A 24099-nucleotide genomic window follows, 5' to 3' on the forward strand; every position below is an offset into this window, starting at 1 on the left:
TTTCTGAAATAGTGGCAGGAATGTACAGGACATCGTCACTAATCATTTCTATATCACTCATATTTATAGTTATTACACTGATTTCTGTTCTAAATGAACGACAAAAGAAAAATGAAGTTATTTTCAAATAAACTTACTTTTCACAAAAGCCCATTAAGTGATAATTTCATATTAAGTAAACATTATCCTTTTACCTGAATAAAATTCCAAGAAATTTTCTGAGCTCTTATAAACACTGGCTTTACCTACCTAGAAATTTATAATTCTGAATTCCAAGTACAAATGCAATTAACTGATCAAATTTAAATAGGTACACAAAATTATGCTTAAAATTTTATTTGCCAATCGTTAACAACTTAAAATTGAAATACGTACCTGGCTACACCTACTTTGTATCATTTAGTAAAGTACCTTTAAACTTTGGATAGAATTTAAAACTGAACCTAATGTAAAGAAAGACTAAGGGTGACTATTTGTTACAGCATTAAGGGAGTACAGTCATTTTGTGCTTGATATCAGCCCAGTCTCTTAATCTGGGGAATTCTCCAGTTCTCCCTCCATTAGTATTTTCTTAATATTTCGGTTGTCTGGCATTCGTACGATATGACCACACCATCTAGCTCTTTGGGCTCGTATATGTGCTGTAATTATTGATTTCCCATACATCTCCATCATTTGGTCTTTTGTTTCTCTTGTCCAAATATTCTCTGTCGTCTGTATTTCACCAAAGATTTTACCCTCTCTTTCCTAGATAGACATCTTTTCTTTCTTTTGGGTTATAATCTACGTTTATCTGGCATACATTACGGTAGGTCTTACATTAATTCGTGGACTCGCAGTTTCCCTGTCCTTGACATATTTTATAGACCACTTCTAATAGTGTTATTTGTATCGGATTGATCTAAAAAAGCGTTTGATACAGTAAAATTCAAAGATGTAATCCATCTTCTGTATATTAGAAAAGTTCCCATAATTAATATAAAAACTATCGAAAACATCTACCAAAACAACAAAATGGAAGTCAGAATAGATGGACAACTTACAGAACCTATTGAAATAGGCAGCGGAGTAAGACAAGGGTACTTATTACAGGGGATAAGAGGATACAGAATGGAAAACAAAGAAATAAAAATACTCTGGTCCATAAATTTGACATAAGAGCAAAAAAATTTAATGTGACAATCTCATCTCAAAAATCTAAAACAATAGTAGTCAGCAAAGAACCAACCAGATGTAAAATAGAAATTGATGGCATCAGCATTGAACAAATAATGAAAATTAAATACCTGGGAATTACAATGTCCAGCCATGGAAACAGAAACAAGACCCGAGACATCCACAACGCAAAGGCTACTGGAATCTGCAGAGATGAGAGTACTGAGAAGAATTACAGGAAATACGCTGAAAGATCGAAAGGGAAGTGAAGACATTCAAAGAAAATGAATGGACACAAAATAGAAAAAAAGAATGGAATAACTACATTAGCAGAATGGAGGAGATACATGTCGTTAAAATAGCAAGATATGTCACCAATCGGCAAAAGAAGTATCGGACGACCGAGAAGAGGGATTGACAACCTTTTATAGAGGTAGTAATCCGCCAATGAACAAGCAGAATTGTTTATAAAGAGGAAGAAGAAGACGAAGAAGAACTTCATTCAGAGTTGGTTCCTCGTATGTCTCGCATCATCTTGCCCATCTGTTTAATTTTTCTGTACTTTCTCCCAGAAGCAAAGCTTCTTTGTTTCTGTAGTAGTTTGTAATATTCTTTTTAGTTTCTTTGGATTTCTTACCTTCTTTGTTTAAATATTTTACCTCTTTGTTTATTGCTAAGCTTTTTCTATGTTTTTAATTGATTTTCTAGCTGTTCTTGTTTCTTTTTTCTGCAATTTTTTTACCTTTTCTTCCAGCCACACAGTTTTCGATCGTTTTTGGGCATTTCCTCTACATTTCTACTTTTGCCTTCTTTTTTCTTGCCAAAGCATTGCTACATTCTTTATCCAACCAGTCTTGACGTATCTAAAACTGACACTAATTTACATTTACTTAGTTTACCACTTGTTTTTGCTATTTTGCGAGACTGGCTGTATCGTCAGCGTATTCCATTTTGTTAACAATTTCTTCGCTTATTCTTACTTCTTCCTGTTTATCATTTAAGCCTCTCTAAAGATTGTTTTGACGTATATATTGAAAAGACAGGGTAACAAAACAAAACCTTGTCGTAATCCATGTTTAATGGATAGTTTTCAATTGTAACTGGTTTCACTTTGAATAGAGGGGCTACTTGATTGTAGTACAGATATTTTAGCAGTCTTATACCGTAGTGGTCTAGATCTTCTGCTTCTAGGAACTTGAATAGTATATCGCACTTTATTCGGTCTAACCTATCTGCACTATGTTAATCATAAATTGGTAAGAGCTAATGTGACATTATAGGTTGGTTAAAAATATCACAACACATTGGAGAGTGTCACACAACTACCGGTAAAATACATTAAATCGAATAATAGTCAAGACTTTACAACTTAATCAAACGATATATTTTCTAACAAGTAAAAAAGAGCGTTCGAAAAGCTCGGAACTGAAGTGGAAGATCCAGCGAATGAAACAAAGAAAGCCGCAGGTGTCTGAATGAAACAATACGGAAAAATAAAAATATCAGGAAAGAAATGTAAGGCAGAATTTACAAAACAGTTATCAGACCAATACTGACATACGCGGCAGAAACACGACCTGACACAGAGAGGACAAAAGGAATTTTAGAAACAGCAGAGATGCAAACACTTAGAAAAATTGATGGGACAAGACACTATGGGACAGAGTTAGAAGTACAGATATACGACGTAGATGCAAGGTGGGAAACATCAAGAACTGGGTAAGAAATAGAAGAGTAGAATGAAACGATCGTATAAGCCGAATGACAACAAATAGAGTAGTAGAGACGGCAAGAGAGGGTTCCCCAATAAGAAGGCGATCAGTAGGAAGACCACGAAAACGATGGAACGACAATTTACTGGAGGCACATTGTAAAACAGACAAAGCTATGTCTACATAAAAAGAGGAGGAGGAAGAAATAGAAAAGATAAAAAAATAAGCCATCCTACAAAATGCTTTATTAAGAAAAGATGACAAATAAAAAAGGATAGCAATATAAACAAATAAATTTTTATTGAAGTAAATAAGAAAATCATAAGAAATAATAAAGAAACCATAAATATAAAAATATATACAGACCTACAGTGATAGACAAAAATACTATAACTCCAGACATTGCAAAAACAGAACTATTAAAGCATGGACAAAATTTACTACCCGATCAGAAATCACAGATATCTGATCGAAAATGAAAGATCCTAGAGCTCAGATGAAGATGATATACTTGTAGAGATAGTGCAAGCACTCCTGACCACGGCGCAGTAGACGAAATTTGGTTTAGTCCCCACTTCCATGCGAAACGCATTGTACTATGCACTGTATAATTCCACTTACAATAGAACCTTTCTGCCTTTACGTGAATTTGACTCCGCCTTCGCGCAGCTCCATGGTCAGGAGTGTTTGAACTATCTCTAAGAGTAATAAAACATGGAAGATAAAAATAACTTGTAAACAATAAACTACTTTTCAACTTTTACCTGTTCATAAATGGTCAATGAACAAAGAGGCTATTGGAATCGAGACTACCTGAAGACAATTAAAGCTGCTAACGATCACCAACCTGCTTGATCGACGACTTACAAAGAAAATGAATGACAAAACGCATGACAAATGGAGATGATTTATCAGTAGTGGAAGTTTGAGCCTGGATAATAATATGAGTATTCTTACAAATATTACAAATATTGTCGATAAAGATATGGAAGAAATTAGACCAAATATTAGAACTTAATATTAGAATATTAGACTGAAAGTAGGAAGAAGTCGTTGATTAAGAAAACTTTATATGACTTGGAAATGTTTGTCAAAAATTGCTTTTATGTTCTCAAAACATTTTAATAGGTATAAAAGTCAGGAATATTTTGAAAAACAAATGTAAGTTTTCTTTATTACTTCGACTATTTTTTACATCCAAGAATGTTTACTTAACAACCAGTAACTCCACGCAGTTACCGACCGATATTTTCGATTAAATTATAGCTAAATAATTGATGATCTTTTATGGACATATTATTCCTGAAACAATGTTTATGTATTATTAAAAAACATTTAGATTTTATTACGTATAAACTCTTTGTTGGTATATTTACTAACGTTTAATTTTTTTGTAGCAAATGGTGGCGTACTAGTCCAGGACGCACCAGCTTGCCCAGAGCAGCATGGAGTTCAAGCTTACGCCCACCCCGAATCCTGCAACTTGTTTTTCCTTTGTACAAACGGAACCTTAACAGTGGAAACTTGCGAAAATGGCCTGCTCTTTGATGGAAAAGGCAATGTATACAATCATTGTAACTACAACTGGGCTGTTGATTGTGGAAAGAGGAAAGCTGACTGTAAGTTTTACCATAAGTATATCATTTAATTCATTAGTGTTTCTAGTAATTAAATCATAATAATAATCGTGATCAAAAATTATGATTGGCAGGGATAATCAAACCCATGAAATAAAGAGAAGAATCGGTCTTGGGTGGGTAGAATATGGAATACTAAGAGAAACTTTTAAAAGTGAGGTGCTCAAAAGCCTGAAAAGATTAGTATTTGATTAGTGAGTCCTCCCAGTGTTGACATACAAAGCAGGAACACTTACTTTGACAAAAGCTTTGGCTACCAAACTAAAGGTCACACAGAGAAGAATGAAGCGATCCATGTTAGGAATGACTCTGCGAGACAAAATAAAAAACGAAGAGGTCGGGAGAAGAACTAAGGTGACTGACGTCATCAAAAGGATACCCAGACTAAAATGGAGACCGGCAGGACATAATAAAAAGAACACATGAAAAATAATATTTATATCTTAAATAATAATAATATATTTTATTAGTTAATAACTGATTTATCTGTGTTATATAGTAACGCCCATCAGCACTCCAGGATGTGAATACCAATTCGGCATTTACCCAGACGGGCCAGAATGTTCAGTCCATTTTATCAAATGCGAATACGGAGAACCAATTCCCAACCAATGTGATGCAGGTCTTGTTTACGATGAACGCATCCACGGATGTAATTGGCCAGATCTTTTGGCAGAAAAATGTAACCCAGAAGGTAAGATTGTATTATTGATGAATTCTGTTTACGTGAGAGATCAATGATATTTTTATTTTAATAAGCATTTTTAAAAGAAAGCAATTTTCTCCTTTGATCTCATTTTGATCTGGTAGCACAATAAACACAACGACATTGTATTGTTTTATTTTTTGTGTTCTTGTATTTTTACTTACGCAGAGGCTGTTTTCTTGTTCTCAGTTGAACAATAGACTTGTCCTATAAAAACAGATTTTCTTTTACCTCTTCTGTAACAGGCAGTTACAGAAGAGGTAAACGCCAGCAGCGATACCAGAGGTATCGCAGCAGCGAACACCCGGCGCTCGCTGCTGCGATATCGACACCTCAAATAACGGCTCAACACCATTTATTCCACCCCATTAGTAGCCTCTTACGATAGGCAGGGACCAGCGCCATAGGAGTATTCGTTTCGTCCTTTCGCTAGTTGGAAGCTACTAGGACTCTACTACTAGCTGCTAATTTTTATGCATGTATACTTGATATCTGGGCATGTAAACTATGCCAATTAACGTGGACTCTCAATAACTTATGGTTAACAAATATAATTAATAACAATTACATTAATAACAATAACATTGATCGATATGGGGCAGAAAATTTGCAGAAAGCTGTATCCGAAGTGGAAAAAAGAAAATAAATATTCTTTAAAGAATCCCTTCTTCTTCTTCTTCGTCTAGCCATTCACGTCCACATCTGAACATAAGCCTCTTCAAGTCTTCCTTTCCATTGTTTTTTATTGTACGCTACTTGTAGCCAATTTTTCCCGGCAGTCCTTTTCAGATCATCTGTCCATCTCATAGGAGGTCTGCCTCTGGGTCTTTTGTGTTGGTATGGTCTCCAGGTTAAAATTGATCTGTGCCATTTGTTTAGATCGCTCCTAGCTACATATCCAGCGTATTCCCATTTCAACTTTAATGATTTTTGCACCACATCGGTGACTTTGGTTTTCTGTCTTATCCATGTGTTTGTTTTCTTGTCCTTAAGTGATATACCTAGCATTGCTCTTTCCATCGCGTGTTGAGTGACTCTAAGTATATTCATATTGTTTTTTGTGATTGTCCATGTTTGTGCCGCATAAGTTAATATCGGAATAATGCATGCATCAAAAACTTTAGATCTAAGATGTAATTGAATTTGTTGATTTCTGAGTATATAGTTCAGTTTACCGAATGCTGCCCAAGCTAACTTTCTTATTCTTTTTATTTCTTCAGTTTGAATTTCCCTATTTAGTATTATTTTTTGTCCTAAGTACATCTTTCTTTTTCCTCTTTCTCTAGCTAAAGGTACAAGTCTCTGCTCTATAGACTACTACATTTCTTAATGTTAGGTACGTTATAAATTTGAATTTTGACCGACTACTCAGCAATTGCCTATTAAATACTGCATTTATTGCTGAGGACTTCTTATGTTCAGTTTTGTTTTAACTTCTTTTAAAGCTGCTACAGTTTTCCTGCTGCACAAATGAAGTATTGCACTAATTTATTTAAAAAAATGCCAGCTGGTTTACCTAAACCTACCTCATACAAGTTATATAGCATTTATAAATTACAGGATAAGTAAAAGGCTCATTAAACAAAAACTTTTATAAAGTTACAGTGATATAATCAACAAGGTTATTCAAAATCTCGATCTTAATGAGTGATGTTTATTGATGTTGATTTCATGTTACTAATAATTGGATGTCTTTATAACAATTAACCTAGTCATTAATAATTTAAAGTTTTATAACCTATAAAACAAATGATATGTAGTAATCAGTTATTTATAAAGAAGATATAGTATTTAATTTGCAGACTATGGATTCAAGTGTATTAATATTTAGTTAGGTAGACAGTTTTGGTTCAGAAAACATGATTTAAAATTGATTCTGCATAAACGTAGTTAGTTATCTTATAATTTAAGAAGGGGAAAACTGATAGAAAACATAGAACTGATATCTTTCCTTGTACCGAATGCATGCAACTACAAGGCAATTGGCCGATAGGTGTATTTTACATATTCAATTTAGACTACGTAGGGGTTAATATTTCAAATTAAAATTTTAACATTTATCTATCTACGTCATATTCATCATCTTATCATTCGCAGAGGGTAAGATGACTAAATGTAGAGGGTAAGATGACGAGGTATGCCTACTCTAAGAAAGAGAGGCAGTTATATCAGCAAGTAAACAAATTAAAGTAAAATAGCTCATTGTTTCTTCTTTCATTGCAGACTATGCAATCTCTTTCTTGCTCTGAATAGTTATCAGCATATTCCAGATCTACTGACGAGTTAGATGAGTCGCCAAATTTTATTTTTCTCCTTATCGTTTTTCCTTTACCTTTATCCAGAGTAAATTTTCTATTTTTTTGCTGAAAGTTAAAGTCTGCTTCCATTTTGTTTTTAAATTTTCTTCTGCTCTTTTATATTCCTTTTCCTCTCTTTTGCCAATTTTGCAGCTTCCTTTTCTTCTAAAATCTTTACTACTGGTGTTCCAGAAATGAACATATTGTTTTTAAAATATAAAATAAAAATATAGTTCCTTAGACTTTTCTTAGTGTAGAATAAGTAAAATAGTCATTTCATCAAGTTTGCTCGGGATACCCGACTCATTGGCGCCACAGCCTCTTAAATAGTTTTCACACCTAAATACAAGAGGGGTAATCTTCACTTTTACGCATCAAGTAGTATTTTATCAGTTCCTTCTCACACATCGCCCTTGAGGCATGTGCATTTTAAAACACTCTCAATTCATGTATAAAATATTTCTCTACACCGAAATCGGGCATTTTTTCATAACGGTTTTCTCTTTCACGTATTATAAAGAAAGAATTATTTGATATTGTATAGTCAGCTACGGTCGTATTGGGCCTCTCTACTCTAAAAATAAGTTAATTATAAATCGATAAACTAAAAGTGATTTTATTTCTCTGGAGCTATATTTGCTCACATTAACAATCCTTATCCTTCAACGATCACTGAAGAACCAAACCTATGGAGATACATCCATTCACAAGTCCTTTGAAGTAAGGCTTGGAATCAAAAGATTTCCAACCCTCTCATGTAGGGAGCCAGTTATAAGGCTTCCCCAACTGGTGTACTGGAATTAACGAGAGACGGTAATTTGTGGGGTCGTTCTGCTCTCACTTCGGCAACAGGTAATTTAAGTAGACCCTTATTCAATATACGATTTGATAAATGAGAAGGTGTCCGACCAGCTATTCCTGATGTAGATGGACCTGGCGTAGTTGGAATAGGAATATCTGAAATTTCGTCAGATATTTGAACAGATTCTTGAGGTCTTGTTTCTTTTAAAAAAGATATCGATGACATTCCTTGAATATCTGGCATTTCCTCTTCGACCTCTACATTTTCCAAAGCGATGTCATAGTTGAAACTGTCGTTGAAATTGGTTTGTCTTTATTTTTTGTTAAAGATGCCTCAAAATCAAGTATATCAAACACGTAACTATCAACTGGATATGTGCCAGTGGCTTCAAAATCACTAAAAGCATATGAAACAGTTGCTGCTTTTGACTATGCTTTCTCAAATAGGGTTGAAATATCATACAATGTTATATGACAACTCGGATTACTGATCAAAAAATCTTCGGAAGGTAGTGAGTTAGCTGTTTTCAGAGGTCCATATATTGACACATCCATTGGTTGCATACGTTAATTGGTATGCGGTATAAAATCAAGTAGAGTAATGTGATTTTTCCGGCATACCGTAATGACTTTTAAAGAAACGTGACTGATTTGATTATCTATTAACTCTAACACAGGGTTGTTTTCGCTTGGACGAGCGTGTTGAATGAATTGCTCCAAATATTTAACAAAATTTTCAAAAGTCATCCATCCAGAAGGATAAGCTATTACCGTGGTCCCTTCGGGAGCTCCATTTTTAAGATCTAGTTGCATTTTTACTCCTGGAAATATTAGGGACGGTGGTATAAAATTTCCAATTGCATTCATGCCACAAACAGCAATCACATTAACCCCTCTTTCTGCCGAGGAAATCTTTACCACTAGACGGTTGCCTTTTGGGGTTAATATTTTAGGATCCTTGACAGGTACTGAAGAAAAAACAGGTTTTACTAATATTGCAAATTTCAGTAGCAAAATATGAATATTTTTGATAGAGTTCTTTCTCTGGAGTTTATTCTGTATATATAGACTAAATTTCTTCATAAAGGATTGTGTAAAGTCTTTATCAACCATTTTCTTCGTAGTGTTAAATCTATCATCAACGCCACAATGAACAGCCAAGTCGAAATCAATTTTTCTCAACTGATCCTTATAGTTAATCCAAATGTCCATTTATCTATTTCTATCACATATTTTTTAAGTTGATTTAGTGGTTCGTCATTAAATGTTGGTTTAAAGCGACCAGCATTTCCAGGAAAATTCTGAAATATAACATTATATGCTTTTGAGGCTGCATTAACACTTAACGGTTGAGTAGCTGAAATTGAAAACAGATATGACTTACTGTTAATTTTCGTTAATTTGGGTAAAATGACGAATAACTCGTTAACTTACCCACAAGTGTCATCTTTTTTTTGAAAAATCATAAAATCAAATTTATTATTCACAACAAATATTTTCTGTAAGTAATTTATTCGTAAAATATATTAGTTTCGAAAAAAAAACAACAGTTAACCAATACTTATCAAAAACGTTTAAAACCTTATTAATAAACAATACAAAATTTAATAAAACACTTTTTTTCATGTACCTATAATAATTTTTAAGTTCTTACAGCTGTAGTCGGCTTCAAGTGTCCAACCAAGGTCCCGTCCAATAGTCCCGCAGCCAAGTTCTGGCCTTACCCTCGCTTCCCCGTTCCTGGTGACTGTCATCGTTTGATCACCTGCGTTAACGGATACCCACGACTTATCACTTGCGGAGAAGGAAAAGTAGTAGATGAGCACAGCCTCTCATGCGAAGAACCAGAGCTGGTACCGCATTGTGCAAATCACATCAGAAAGTAAAGAGGTACCGAGTCTGGAAGTCGAGTCGTGCGGATGTTTTAATTTAGTTTTTTTGGGATTTTGAATAATTATGGTTGATGGTAAATAGATTTGGTAGCTATAGATGTAAATGAGATACGATGAATAGTTTTAAAAACTTTTATACTTATGTACAGTGTATTTTTTCTGAATAGTATATGTAAATTTGTTATATATTGTAAATTTACCCACATAAATATCAACATAATTTTTTTCTTTATTTTGCATCTATAGATACCATATTTATTCCATTAAATAGAGAGTAAAGCTACTTTATGCTTGACATAAATTATTACAAAGCTGGTGTATAAAATATTTTCAAAATTAAATTTGTATTATGTAAAATGACAAGCGTAAGGTTTATGGCATTAGATCTGGACATTTTGTGATCAATCAATGCAAGTTCATTCCATATATGTATCCCATCCGTGGCTGCCCAACCGTGGCTGCAATTACTTTCCATTTAATGGAAAAACCTGGTTAGCATAGCAGCTTTTGAAGTTTGAAATAAATAGAAATTGGAATGACACAAATCTGGAAAACAGGGTAGATGTTTCTAGTGGTAGTAGTTAATTTTCCAATTTCACCTTAGTGTGATTATCTTGGTAACAGGTGATTTTTATCTTCTGTAAAATATTTTTGTAATATTCTCTTTTTATTAACTTAGGGGTTTGAAGGTAATCAGTTGAGAAAATTCCGTTTTCATCAAAAAAAAAAACGGATGCCTTACCTTCTTTAACTATTTACTTCTCTTGCTTCAAAGCTTATCAACCGGGTTCAGTCTACTCTACGTTTTTTTGTGACAATTTAGGATTATCTATTACACTCTCTTTCATCTGCAGTTTCTAAACAATGCACAAACTCGATCTGATTCTTTTAAAATGTTAGAGGAAAATTCTTACTCGATTATGTTTTTGATCCAAAATTAACAAATGTGCCCTAAATCTTGTAAGTAATTATCTTAGATCTACTTTATTGTTAAAAATATAAAAGTTGAATGTGAGGCTCTCATAAGCAATTTCACAATTAGTCAATCATGTATCCAACACAACCTCATAATATACATAATTAATAATTTCTATAATATGTTCTTTTTTTCTTATTGTACGTCCAGAGTAAGGATGATTTTTACGACTTCAACGACCACTTTGAAACCCATTACTCACATATTGTTTTGTAGCAGCATTTAGCTTTTTGCCTTTTTTTAAGCTTTTTTGACCAAGAATTTTATTTCAAAATAATATAAACAAAAAAGTAATTGTTACAAAACGTTACTACAAAACTTCTGCTAAGGTATTTTATCAAATGAATAATAAAGATTGGTGCTTTAAAGTGGTTCTCCTATTTATTGAAGCCAATTATCTGCAATCCTTTTTTTATCGCGAGGAAGAAAAATCTTCATAAAATACTATTCAATATGTGTGAGCAGTAAGGTGTGATTTTATTCACCAAAAACCTTCACCCGTTGATTAGGACCTCGTGTATATTCTGTGTGGGAGTAATGCAAATCTACAATCTTTCTGTTCCTTCTATCATCTTTGGAATTATACCATTTACGAGGTTTCAATCTTTCTCGCTACGGACCATCAATGCAACCAATCTCTTCACTGTGATCCTCTTATCTAAGCACATCTTAGACTCTTTTTCACGCAAACCTCACGTACAAACATTATCATATAAACAGTATCTTCGTACCATCATTGGTAACTTACACACAAATTAGTCTTTTCCCTGTCAATCTGCTTTAAGTAATAAGCAAAATAGTCATGACCCGAGAATTGTGCAAAAATATCTAATTGAGGCTGAGAAAACCGAACAGGCCGAGGCCGAGAAACAGATAATCCTGATATTATTACAAATAAAATTATTATAAGATTATGACATAAACATTGTCTACAGAATATTGTCAAAATGAGAAAATAAACAACCAAAGAGGGAAGATACTGAAAAATATTCCCAAGAACTCATTCAATTAGAGCAAATAAAACAATGAGCCGAAATGTACCTTCATCCCCAAGATGATTAAAATAATAAGAATACTGTTACAGACTAAGCTCCTCAACAAACAATAATTAAATGAAAAGACAATCCAGTGGTTATGCAGCCAAAACTACACGATTTTGTTTGTGAAAAGTACTATTACATAAACACAAGCTATGAAAAGTCAGAAAAGAATAAACAACAGCAAGAAATGTATAAACTAAGACAGATGGACTTGAACGAAAATTGAGTCATGTTACCCTGAGCAGACATTTAAGCAAGATCATTGTGGAATGAAAGAATAAATGGATGGCATGTTAAAAGTTAATGACCAACAAAACGAAAACAAGATCTTTTCGATTGATTTATTTTTTATAGTTTCATCAACCAACTCTACATCTACCAAAACAAAAAAATGGAAGTCAGAATAGATGGACAACTTACAGAACCTATAGAAATAGGCAGAGGAATAAAACAGGGGGACTCATTGAGATCTTTTGTTCTTCAATCTCTTCAATGTAATCATCAAAAGCGTTAACAAAGGAAAAGGATACAGAATGGAAAACAAAGAAATAAAAATACTCTGTTACGCAGACGATGCAATAACGATAGCCCAAGATGAAGATAGTCTGCAAAGACTGGTCCACAGATTTAACATAAGAGCAAACGAATTTAATATGACAATCTCATCTCAGAAAATTAAAACAATAGTAGTCAGCAAAGAACTAACCAGATGTAAAATAGAAACTAATGACATCAGTATGGAAATAAAATAACTTGGAATTACACTGTCCAGCTATGAAGACCTGGACAAAGAAGTGAGAGATCAAGTACAAAAAGCAAATAGCCTGGCAGGATGCCTTAATAACACTATATGACTAACAGGTACATTAAAACTAAGATAAAGTCAAGAATTTATAAACCCAGTGTAAGACCAATAATGGCATATGCCTCAGAAATAAGACCCGACACAGCGACAACGCAAAGGCTACTGGAAACGGCAGAGGTGAGAGTACTGAGAAGAATTACAGGAAATAGGCTGAGAGATCGAAAGAAAACTGGAAGACATTAGAAGAAAATGTTACATACAATGTATAAATGGACACTAAATAAAAAAAAGAATAGAATAGCCACATAAGCAGAATGGAGGAAGCCTGTGTCGCCAACATAGCAAGAGAAAAGTCACAAATCGGCAGAAGAAGTATCGGACGACCGCGCAAAAGAAGGAGTGACAACCTTTCATAGAGATATTAATCCACCAATGAACAAACAGAATTGCTTGTAAAAAGAAAAGCTTGAATAAGAAATAAGAACTGTACTTCGATCCAAATAATCCAACATATCTTACATCTGTTAAACCAACCTATTTTTTAGAAGCCATGAAGCTCTAACGAATATTTTATTTTTTAGCTGATTGTTCTTTTTAATAATGCGCGAATATTTATAATATTTATTTAACATTTGGGTAGAGACAGTAAGAGAAAAAATATATAAAAGATCTGAAAACAGCACAAATTCTATTTAATGATGAACCTATTTAGTTTGGGAAATATTTATATTGGATATGTGAGCCTTACTCTTTATATATTAATAAATTTTACAGAAATCAAAAGACTCGACAATTTTTTTTAAATATATTTCAACTTTAGATTGTATATATTTTTCACAAGACCTTTTATATATTATGTAACTAAGTACATAAGTAGACAACAATTGGCACAAACTTAAGACTCATTTATCAATACTTCTTCATTGATTATATGCTCCGTTCACAAAATTTTAAGTAATGTGCGAAATATCCACAATTCGAGTGCTGTAATCACTCTTTTTACTTTTATCTACCATACAATTTAATTCAGTAACCTGTAATTCTTTTCTGCTAACCCATTATTTTTTTAAGCATGTTTTCTAAATATTGTAACTATAACCGTTTTTTTTTTTATTTAATTTATGGCTTTGGATAACTTGATCCATTCAGCCACGATAATGTATTTGATTTCTTGAATTTGTTAATGATGTATTCACCTATTGCATTTATTAACAAAATAGTACTTCGCTTGGAGGTAAATAAACAGTATAATGTAAACATCAGTATTACAAGAATCAATAGATTGACAATAAACTATACTTTCATTCGTTACATTCAGGGCCCTAACCAACTTTAAATGAATATATAGAGCCAACAAGGGATACTTTTCACGCTAAGGTGCCTTTCACAGCGACTTTATTATAACACAAGACAGGCAACGGCTAGGAGGTAAATATATAACATTAGGATAGACATAGGGAAGAAAGCTGGATTTATCCATTCACATTACACATTCCATCCTAAATTTTTCTTCTAGTCCTTTTTAAATGTCCCCAAAAAGTTTGGTTAAGTCTAATATTACAACGAGAGATATATAAAGTAGAAGATTGACTCTGAAAAGAATTATTTGTTCTTTTATCAGATTTTCCAATAGATACTTAATAGCAGCATCATTATATATGTACCCGAACATCCAATGATTGATATCGTCAGTGTTACCATTACAATCGCAGAGTTCTGTTTCACTTAAATTAAATCTATGAAGATAGGCTTTCACAGTAGATTGAATATACTCTTCTATCTATTGGGCTGACTTCTTGCAGCAAAAGGAGCAGTAGATAACCATTGTTATAATTGAAAATTGTAACTATAACAGAACTGATTTTTGTAACATAATGTTGCAATTTTTATCTTGTTTAACGGCTCATAACTAAATACCTAAATACACCTAGGAAAATACAAGAGAAACACGTCTCTAGCTCAAATTTTTTCATATTTCCATCGGTAGGGTTCATTGACTGATAAGAAATTGATCTTACCTAGTACAATTAATTTAAAAATAAGCAATGAACATGGATTAAAAATGAGTCTTAATAAAACTAAAGCAATAAAAATATTTATCAACTAATTATTGAAGGAAATAGCACGTGTAGTTTTACCATTCCGTGCAGCTTTTACTATAAGTTTAGTTTTCTTTATGTTTGCACGCAATTCATACTGTCTTCGAACGTGATTTATCTTTATAACAACTAGTGCTGATCTGTAGATTCATTCTAATTGCCGTATCGTTGACACAATTACTATTAGATTAGGTTTCCTTAACCTAATTAGGTAAAATTAGTAGACTTGGGTAGTTAGACTTAAACGCCTTTAGTTTAATTTTTTGATACTATTTTAAAGATTTCTGACGATCTCCTTTTGGGACATCAAATACATCATTTATACATCTTTAATAATTTTTGTTTCTACCATCTAATTCCAGTACAGAGTTAATTTGTTTATTTGGTCTATACCGATCTCTTCCAGCCTTTATAACAGCAACGCATGCTTGATGTTAAAGGCACGCCTATAATAAAATAGATAAAACATTCTATAGGCCGCTGGTTCATATCCGGCACGAAGGACCAATTAATAATATCGATGTGTAAATATTCGAATGCCCTTATATCCAACTTCTTGATCGACGGTGTGAAATAATTTCTGAAGTCGTAGAGTACATGTTTTATTGGTAGCTAATAAGTTCATTCGACGGAACTTCAAACAATAACTTATTTACAATCCGAATAAAGCGATAATTCATAAAAAAGTACATTGCCTTGTATCTTGTAATTTGCACCTTTGTACATCATAGACGAGGATTTCTTGAACTAGGAAGTTATTACAATAATTTAGCACTTTATCAAATTCTACCGAAAGGTGAATATCTTCGTAATAAAAGTATATTATAGTAATATACAGGGAAAGTAGAAAGTTAAAATAATTGTGAGATTACAAACTAGGGATTTAATTTGTGATTGAACACTGCTCGTAGCTCCTAGTTTGCCACTCATCCCTTTACATTTTTTCGCTATTTTGGTGTAAAGAAATGGTTTTAAAACTTAACTTATGAAGCTAAAATTTTTGTACACTTTGTAGGATTTGATGTCTTTTGAATAGGAACTAAAGTAGTTATCCCAAGGAAATATATTAAACCTGGGAACCTGAAACAAAACAACAGTCAATTCTGCACAATATTTGAGACTGGTGTGGAATTTTCAAGGTTACCGATATATTTCGACATAGAATAAATAACCCAGAAATACAAAAAAAGCTCATAAAATAATAGAAAATACTATATAATGCAAACAATACCATTCTGGTAGTGGAGAATAATGACAATGTACAAAAACTCTTACAGCGTTTTAATCTAAAAAAAGTCTAAATATGACAACACCGCCTGAAAACTTACTGATCGCTTAATGAGCGCTGTCAATTGGAAGTTAACGAGAAAGTGAATAGGCAGTGAATTTGAATTTTAAAGTATAAAGTAAAGTGTAAAGTATGAGTATAAAGATATATAGTTTACATAACACGAAAATAAAGTAAGAATCTGAGCTGCAAAAGCTGATAAAATAGCAAGCTATCTTGCTCAACATAATACGGAAAAATAAACATGTTGATCATCATCATCATAGTAATTAAAATCTTGGCATATGTGTTGTGTCATCTGTTACATGTACTGCCTCAGTATACTGCTTGTTAATAATCTTTTTCGCGATGTATGTCCATCGCCATAGAGATAACATGTCGCGTTGGCGTTGACTGAACTTTAAAATTCTAGAGCAAACAGTACTATAGACTTATAGAGACGCCGATTGGGATTAATTTCATCTAGAACCGAGATATTCGTACAGCGAGCCTTCCATGTAATTTAAAGCATTCATCTCCACGTCCACGTTTCAAAAGCGTCTATGAGTCGTCTATCAGATTCTTTGACTATCCGTGTCTTGCATGCACAGTAAAATATGGATAAGACCAGAGTTGAAACGAGTCTCTTCTTGTTTGTCATAGTAATGTGACGATCACACATAAAAATTGAGTCTACAACAGTATGTTCTATTATATATAATATACACTGCCAAAAAAGGTTTGAGACAAGTAAAACAACACGAATAATAAAATGAAACAGAGATAAAAATACTAAGAAGAATATGGAATTCACATATCGATAAAATTTCTGAAAAAAGAAAAGTAAGAATTTCAGGAGACAAATGGCTAATAAGGTGATGATGCATTAGCAAATCTTAAAAATCTGGAGTAATTGTTAACAAGATACCGAGGACTGAACAAATGCTTTGCCCATTAAGACGAATGAGTAAGAAGAATAATCAATTGTATTTTTGGATTATCTCGTATCATCTTAAATTTTAAATGAGTATTAAATTCACGTTATCTGATTACTCGACGACTATATTATAATAAACATTGCATAAGCACCTGATTCCAAAAAATATTGCCCCGACGAAATGAACTCAAAATTAGCACCAAAGTTAGTATAATTTCAAATCAAATAATTAACCAATATTACTCGAAAAGTCATAAAAATGCATGACAATTGACAGATGAAACAAGAATCACAGTGCAAAAGTGTGGTTAAGGGTTACAAGTGATAGGAGTTAAAAATATGACAACCAACTAATTATATGAGCAGAATTGATTGGTTTACACTAGTAAAGTAAACCAATGGCTTTTATCACAGTGAAAAATCGTTATAAAAAGTGTGCTTATATTTTCTAAATTTGGTTTTAATATTAATAGCTATCTTAATAAGGAGTGTTGGTTTCATAAGAATGTGTCTTTACGTGCAAACTCTAATTTACTTTTATATTTTACTTTAATGATTCTGTCTTGTGTTATATATTTGAATAATTGAACATTTTGTACATATAGACGTAGCAGAAGTTCTTGTGAGAAATATATTTTTAAATTTTGAAACTAATAGTATGTTGAACAAAAGAATGCCTATTTGGAGATTCTTATTCAACGTATTTTTTAATCCAACAAATAATTTATAAAATGGTTAGTATATTTTATCATCTAGAGGTAATTGAATATTTTTGTTATGTAGAAAATTATATTTTTTGTAAATAAATCTCAGTTACCAAATTTTATTTTCCTGTTCTGATGCATAATCACAAACTGCGGTTTAGTTTAATTGTTATCTTTTTATTTTGCAATATCAATGTTAAAAAATACAGGTATTATCTAACATTAAATTCTAATAAAAAAATAGTTTGGTTGTTATGTATAAAATTTTATTTATTTTTACAAGGTCTCACAATTCTTACATTTTTAAATTATTTTCTATTCTATTCTATTTCATTCCATTCTATTCTATTCTATTCCATCATCATCATCATTCAGTCTTCATTTATTACGTCCACTGCTGGACATAGGCCTCCCTTATACTCTTCAATTTTATTCTATTCTATTCTACTCTATTCTATTCTATTCTATTCTATTCTATTCTATTCTATTCTATTCTATTCTTTTCTTTTCTTTTCTATTCTATTCTATTCTATTCTATTCTATTCTATTCTATTCTATTCTATTCTATTCTATTTTATTCTATTCTATTCTATTCTATTCTAATCTATTCTATTCTATTCTATTCTATTCTATTCTGATCTATTTTATTCTATTATATTCTATTCTATTCTATTCTATTCTATTCTATTCTATTCTATTCTATTCTATTCTATTCTATTCTATTCTATTCTATTCTATTCTATTCTATTCTATTCTATTCTACTCTATTCTATTCTATTCTATTCTATTCTATTTTATTCTATTTTATTCTATTATATGCTATTCTATTCTATTTTATTCTATTCTATTCTATTCTATTCTATCCTATTTTATTCTATTCTATTCTATTCTATTCTATTCTATTCTATTCTACTCTATTCTATTCTATTCTATTCTATTCTATTCTATTCTATTTTATTCTATTTTATTCTATTATATGCTATTCTATTCTATTTTATTCTATTCTATTCTATTCTATTCTATCCTATTTTATTCTATTCTATTCTATTCTATTCTATTCTATTCTATTCTATTCTATTCTATTCTATTCTATTCTATTCTATTCTATTCTATTCTATTCTATTCTATTCTATTCTATTCTATTCTATTCTATTCTATTCTATTCTATTCTATTCTATTCTACTCTATTCTATTCTATTCTACTCTATTCTATTCCATTCTATTCTATTCTACTCTATTCTTTTCTATTCTATTCTATTCTGTTCTATTCTATTCTATTCTATTCTATTTTATTTTATTCTGTTATATATCCCATTCTAGTTGTCAACTAATCGTCTATTTTCAACTTAAATATTTTTGTATAAATGAACACACCTAGATACTGATAGGAGAAATCTTCTTAGAAGCAACAACTTTTATTGTACTAACAATTTTCAAAAACAACTGAGATTTTCAAACAGATTTATAGCTGTTTTCTCTAAAATTCTCATATTAATGATAAAAAATATTATAAAAATGTGTGATGTATTGTCTATAAAGAGAAACAATGTTTTTTGAATATTATTTTGAAAATCTTAATTTTTCAAAGGCTTATACATTTTGAATTCACCCTATAAGTTTTTCAACCCAATTATGTAAATGTTAAGATTTAAAAAATATTTTTAGCTTGTTCTACACATGTAGTTAAGTAATTTATATACTTTTAAGATAAGTACCAACCACTGCCTTAGTTATAGTCCATAACTAGTTCAAATCAGATCGTTTTGAATGAAAAAGCTTGTGATATACCATCAAGACCATACCCCAGAGATTTAAACATCACATTTTTTCCTTAAAATCGACTTGATTTGTTTGTATTTTATTTATTCTTTTATGTTATGTATTTTATTTACTTAGGCAATTGTTATGTAGGTTTAAATTATGTTAGATTTATTGGTGTTGGTTTTTAAATAAGGGATACTTGGTATTTTAATAGGAAAATAATTATTTATATATTTATTTCGTGTGTTATTTAAATAAGATTAATTACTTAAGGGTTGTTACGTTTGATATTTTATAAAGCTGGGTGTGTGCTTTTGATAGTAAAATTAAATAATTTAAGAGTGATAATTTATAATAGAAAAAATATGTCAACAACAATAAAATATATCATTTGGAAATGAAATAAAAAATTTCTTTTAACAGTTTAAAAATGAGAGTCAATTTGTTATTTTACTTTTATCCATTTATTTGCAAAAAAGTTTACTTATTCGTGAATACTATTTTGTTGTATTCGTGAATATTTTGTTTTATTCTACTCTATTCTATTTTATTTTATTCTATTCTATCTTATTCTATTCAATTCTATTATATTCTATTATATTCTATTCTATTTTATTCTATTCCATTCTATTCTATTCTATTCTATTCTATTCTATTCTATTCTATTCTATTCTATTCTATTCTATTCTATTCTATTCTATTCTATTCTATTCTATTCTATTCTATTCTATTCTATTCTATTCTATTCTATTCTATTCTATTCTTTTCTATTCTATTCTGTTCTGTTCTATTCTATTTTATTCTATTCTATTCTATTCTCTTCTATTCTATTTTATTCTATTCTCTTCTATTCTATTATATTTTATTCTATTCTATTCTATTCTATTCTATTCTATTCTATTCTATTCTATTCTATTCTATTCTATTCTATTCTATTCTATTCTATTCTATTCTATTCTATTCTATTCTATTCTATTCTATTCTATTCTATTCTATTCTATTCTATTCTATTCTATTCTTTTCTATTCTATTCTATTCTATTCTATTCTATTCTATTCTATTCTATTCTGTTCTATTCTATTTAATTATATTCTATTCTATTCCATTCTATTGTACTCTATTCTATTCTATTCTTTTCTATTCTATTCTATTCTATTGTATTCTATTCTATTTTATTCTATTCTATTCTATTCTATGCTATTCTATTCTTTTCTATTCTATTCTATTCTATTTTATTCTATTCTGTTCTATTCTATTTAATTATATTCTATTCTATTCCATTCTATTGTACTCTATTCTATTCTATTTAATTATATTCTATTCTATTCCATTCTATTGTACTCTATTCTATTCTATTCTTTTCTATTCTATTCTATTCTATTGTATTATATTCTATTTTATTCTATTCTATTCTATTCTATTCTGTTCTCTTCTGTTCTATTCTGTTCTATTCTGTTCTATTCTGTTCTATTCTATTCTACTATATTCTATTTTATTCTATTCCATTCTATTCTACTTTATTCTATTCTATTCTATTCTATTCTATTCTATTTAATTCTTATCTATTCTATTCCATTCTATTGTACTCTATTCTATTCTATTCTATTCTATTCTATTCTATTCTATTCTATTCTATTCTATTCTATTCTATTCTATTCTATTCTATTCTATTCTATTCTGTTCTATTCTGTTCTATTCTGTTCTATTCTATTTTATTCTATTCTATTCTATTCTATTTCACTCTATTCTATTCTCTTCTATTGTAGCCTATTCTGTTCTATTCTATTCTACTATATTCTATTTTATTCTATTACATTCTATTCTACTTTATTCTATTCTATTTTATTCTATTTAATTCTTATCTATTCTATTCCATTCTATTGTACTCTATTCTATTCTATTCTATTCTTTTCTATTCTGTTCTAATCTGTTCTATTCTATTTTATTCTATTCTATTCTATTCTATCCTATTTCACTCTATTTTATTCTCTTCTATTGTAGCCTATTCTGTTCTATTCTATTCTACTATATTCTATTTTATTCTATTCTATTCTATTCTATTTTATTCTATTCTATTCTATTTTTTTCTATTCTATTCTATTCTATTCTATTCTATTCTGTTCTATTCTGTTCTATTCTATTTTATTCTATTCTATTTTACTCTATTCTATTCTCTTCTATTGTAGCCTATTCTGTTCTATTCTATTCTACTATATTCTATTTTATTCTATTCCATTCTATTCTATTCTATTCTATTCTATTCTATTCTATTCTATTTTATTCTATTCCATTCTATTTTATTCTATTCTAGTCTATTCTATTCTTTTCTATTCTATTCTATTCTATTCTATTCTATTCCATTCTATTCTATTCTATTCTATTCTATTCTATTCTATTCTATTCTACTCTATTCTATTCTATTCTATTATATTCTATTCTATTCTATTCTATTCTATTCTATTCTATTCTATTCTGTTCTATTCTGTTCTATTCTATTTTATTCTATTCTATTTTATTTCACTCTATTCTATTCTCTTCCATTGTACCCTATTCTGTTCTATTCTATTCTACTATATTCTATTTTATTCTATTCTATTCCCTTCTATTCTATTTTATTCTATTCTATTCTCTTCTATTCTATTATATTTTATTCTATTATATTTTATTCTATTCTATTCTATTCTGTTCTATTCTATTCTATTCTATTCTGTTAGATTCTATTTAATTACATTCTATTCTATTCCATTCTATTGTACTCTATTCTATTCTATTCTATTCTATTCTATTCTATTCTATTCTATTCTATTCTATTCTATTCTATTCTATTCTATTCTATTCTATTCTATTCTATTCTATTCTATTCTATTCTATTCTATTCTATTCTATTCTATTCTATTCTATTCTATTTCACTCTATTCTATTCTCTTCTATTGTCGCCTATTCTGTTCTATTCTATTCTACTATATTCTATTTTATTCTATTCCATTCTATTCTATTCTATTCTATTCTAGTCTATTCTGCTCTATTCAATTCTATTCTATTCTATTCTATTCTATTCTATTCTATTCTATTCTATTCTATTCTATTCTATTTTATTCTATTTTATTCTATTCAATTCTGTTCTATTTTAATTCATTCTATCCTATTTTATTTTAATCTATTCTATTCTACTCTATTCTGTTCTATTACATTCTATTCTATTCTATTTTATTCCATCCTATCTTATTTTATTCTAATCTATTCTATTCTACTCTATATTGTTCTATTACAATCTATTCTATTGGATTCTGGTATATTGTATTCTATTATATTCTATTCTATTTCATTCTATTATATTCAATTCTATTCAAGTCTTTTCTATTTTTAACTATTCAATTCTATTCTATTCAGTTCTATTCTATTCTATTCCATTCTATTCTATTTTATTCTATTCTATTCCATTATATCCTATTCTATTCTATTCTATTCTATTCTATTCTATTCTATTCTATTCTATTCCATTCTATTCTATTCTATTCTATTCTATTCTATTCTATTCTATTCTATTCTATTCTATTCTATTCTATTCTATTCCATTCTATTCTATTCTATTATATTATATTCTGTTCTATTCTATTCTATTTTTATTTTTTTTTATTTTATTCTATTTTATTCTCTTACTTTTCTGGTCTAAACTAATACTGCTATATAATATTTCATTTAATACTATTATCTTTATATTTCATGATTCATTTTTTTATATTTTACAGTGTCCTTTTTACTGTAGACTATTACATAGGACATGTTTGGAATACATATAACTTTTTGGTATTTTATACCATTTCAATCAACAACCAACTATCATTTGTACAAATCTTTAGTAGTATACAGCATTTTATATTCCTTTCTTTCTTAATTTTCTTCTTTATATTGCTTTCTTTGATCTATTCTATAAAAATGTAGTATGTTTAGATATATGCAACCAACATCACGATAGTAATAATACAAATTTTTAGAGTGTATATGCATCAGAACTCTGTGTATTTTTATATATACATATTTATTTGGTTGAATTTTTATATTTTAATTTTCTAAGAAAAAATACTGAATAAATTATTTTAAAGCGTTTTATTTTTTGCATTTTCCACAATACATTTTGGTACAATTAGAATATAGTCTGTATTATCACGCTAGATTAAAACAATTACTGTATAGGCTAACTATGGCGTTACGATATTTTCTCATTCATTATCGTTATCAGTGTCACGCAATCTTCCTTGCGTTCTTGTCAATATCATCTTTTCACCTCAGTATTGGCCTTATCCTACGTC

General features: G+C 30.1%; 1 protein-coding gene across 2 annotated transcripts in view; it reads left to right on the forward strand.

Annotated features, from left to right (window-relative positions):
* Positions 1-23895, forward strand: part of Peritrophin-A (Peritrophin A) — a 51267-nt gene extending 27372 nt beyond the window's left edge. Inside the window, exons 2-4 of one of the 2 annotated variants that reach the window (XM_072536259.1) lie at positions 4265-4486; positions 5004-5198; positions 9956-23895. In XM_072536259.1, coding sequence (XP_072392360.1) covers positions 4265-4486; positions 5004-5198; positions 9956-10194 — 656 coding nt within the window. In that variant the 3' untranslated portion in view covers positions 10195-23895. The remainder of the gene's footprint in view (positions 1-4264; positions 4487-5003; positions 5199-9955) is intronic. The other variant, XM_072536262.1, reaches the window with a different exon arrangement.
* The last annotated feature ends 204 nt before the right edge of the window (positions 23896-24099 follow it).

This window comes from Diabrotica undecimpunctata, chromosome 1 (genome assembly GCF_040954645.1).
Source record: "Diabrotica undecimpunctata isolate CICGRU chromosome 1, icDiaUnde3, whole genome shotgun sequence".
Lineage (NCBI taxonomy): Eukaryota > Metazoa > Arthropoda > Insecta > Coleoptera > Chrysomelidae > Diabrotica > Diabrotica undecimpunctata.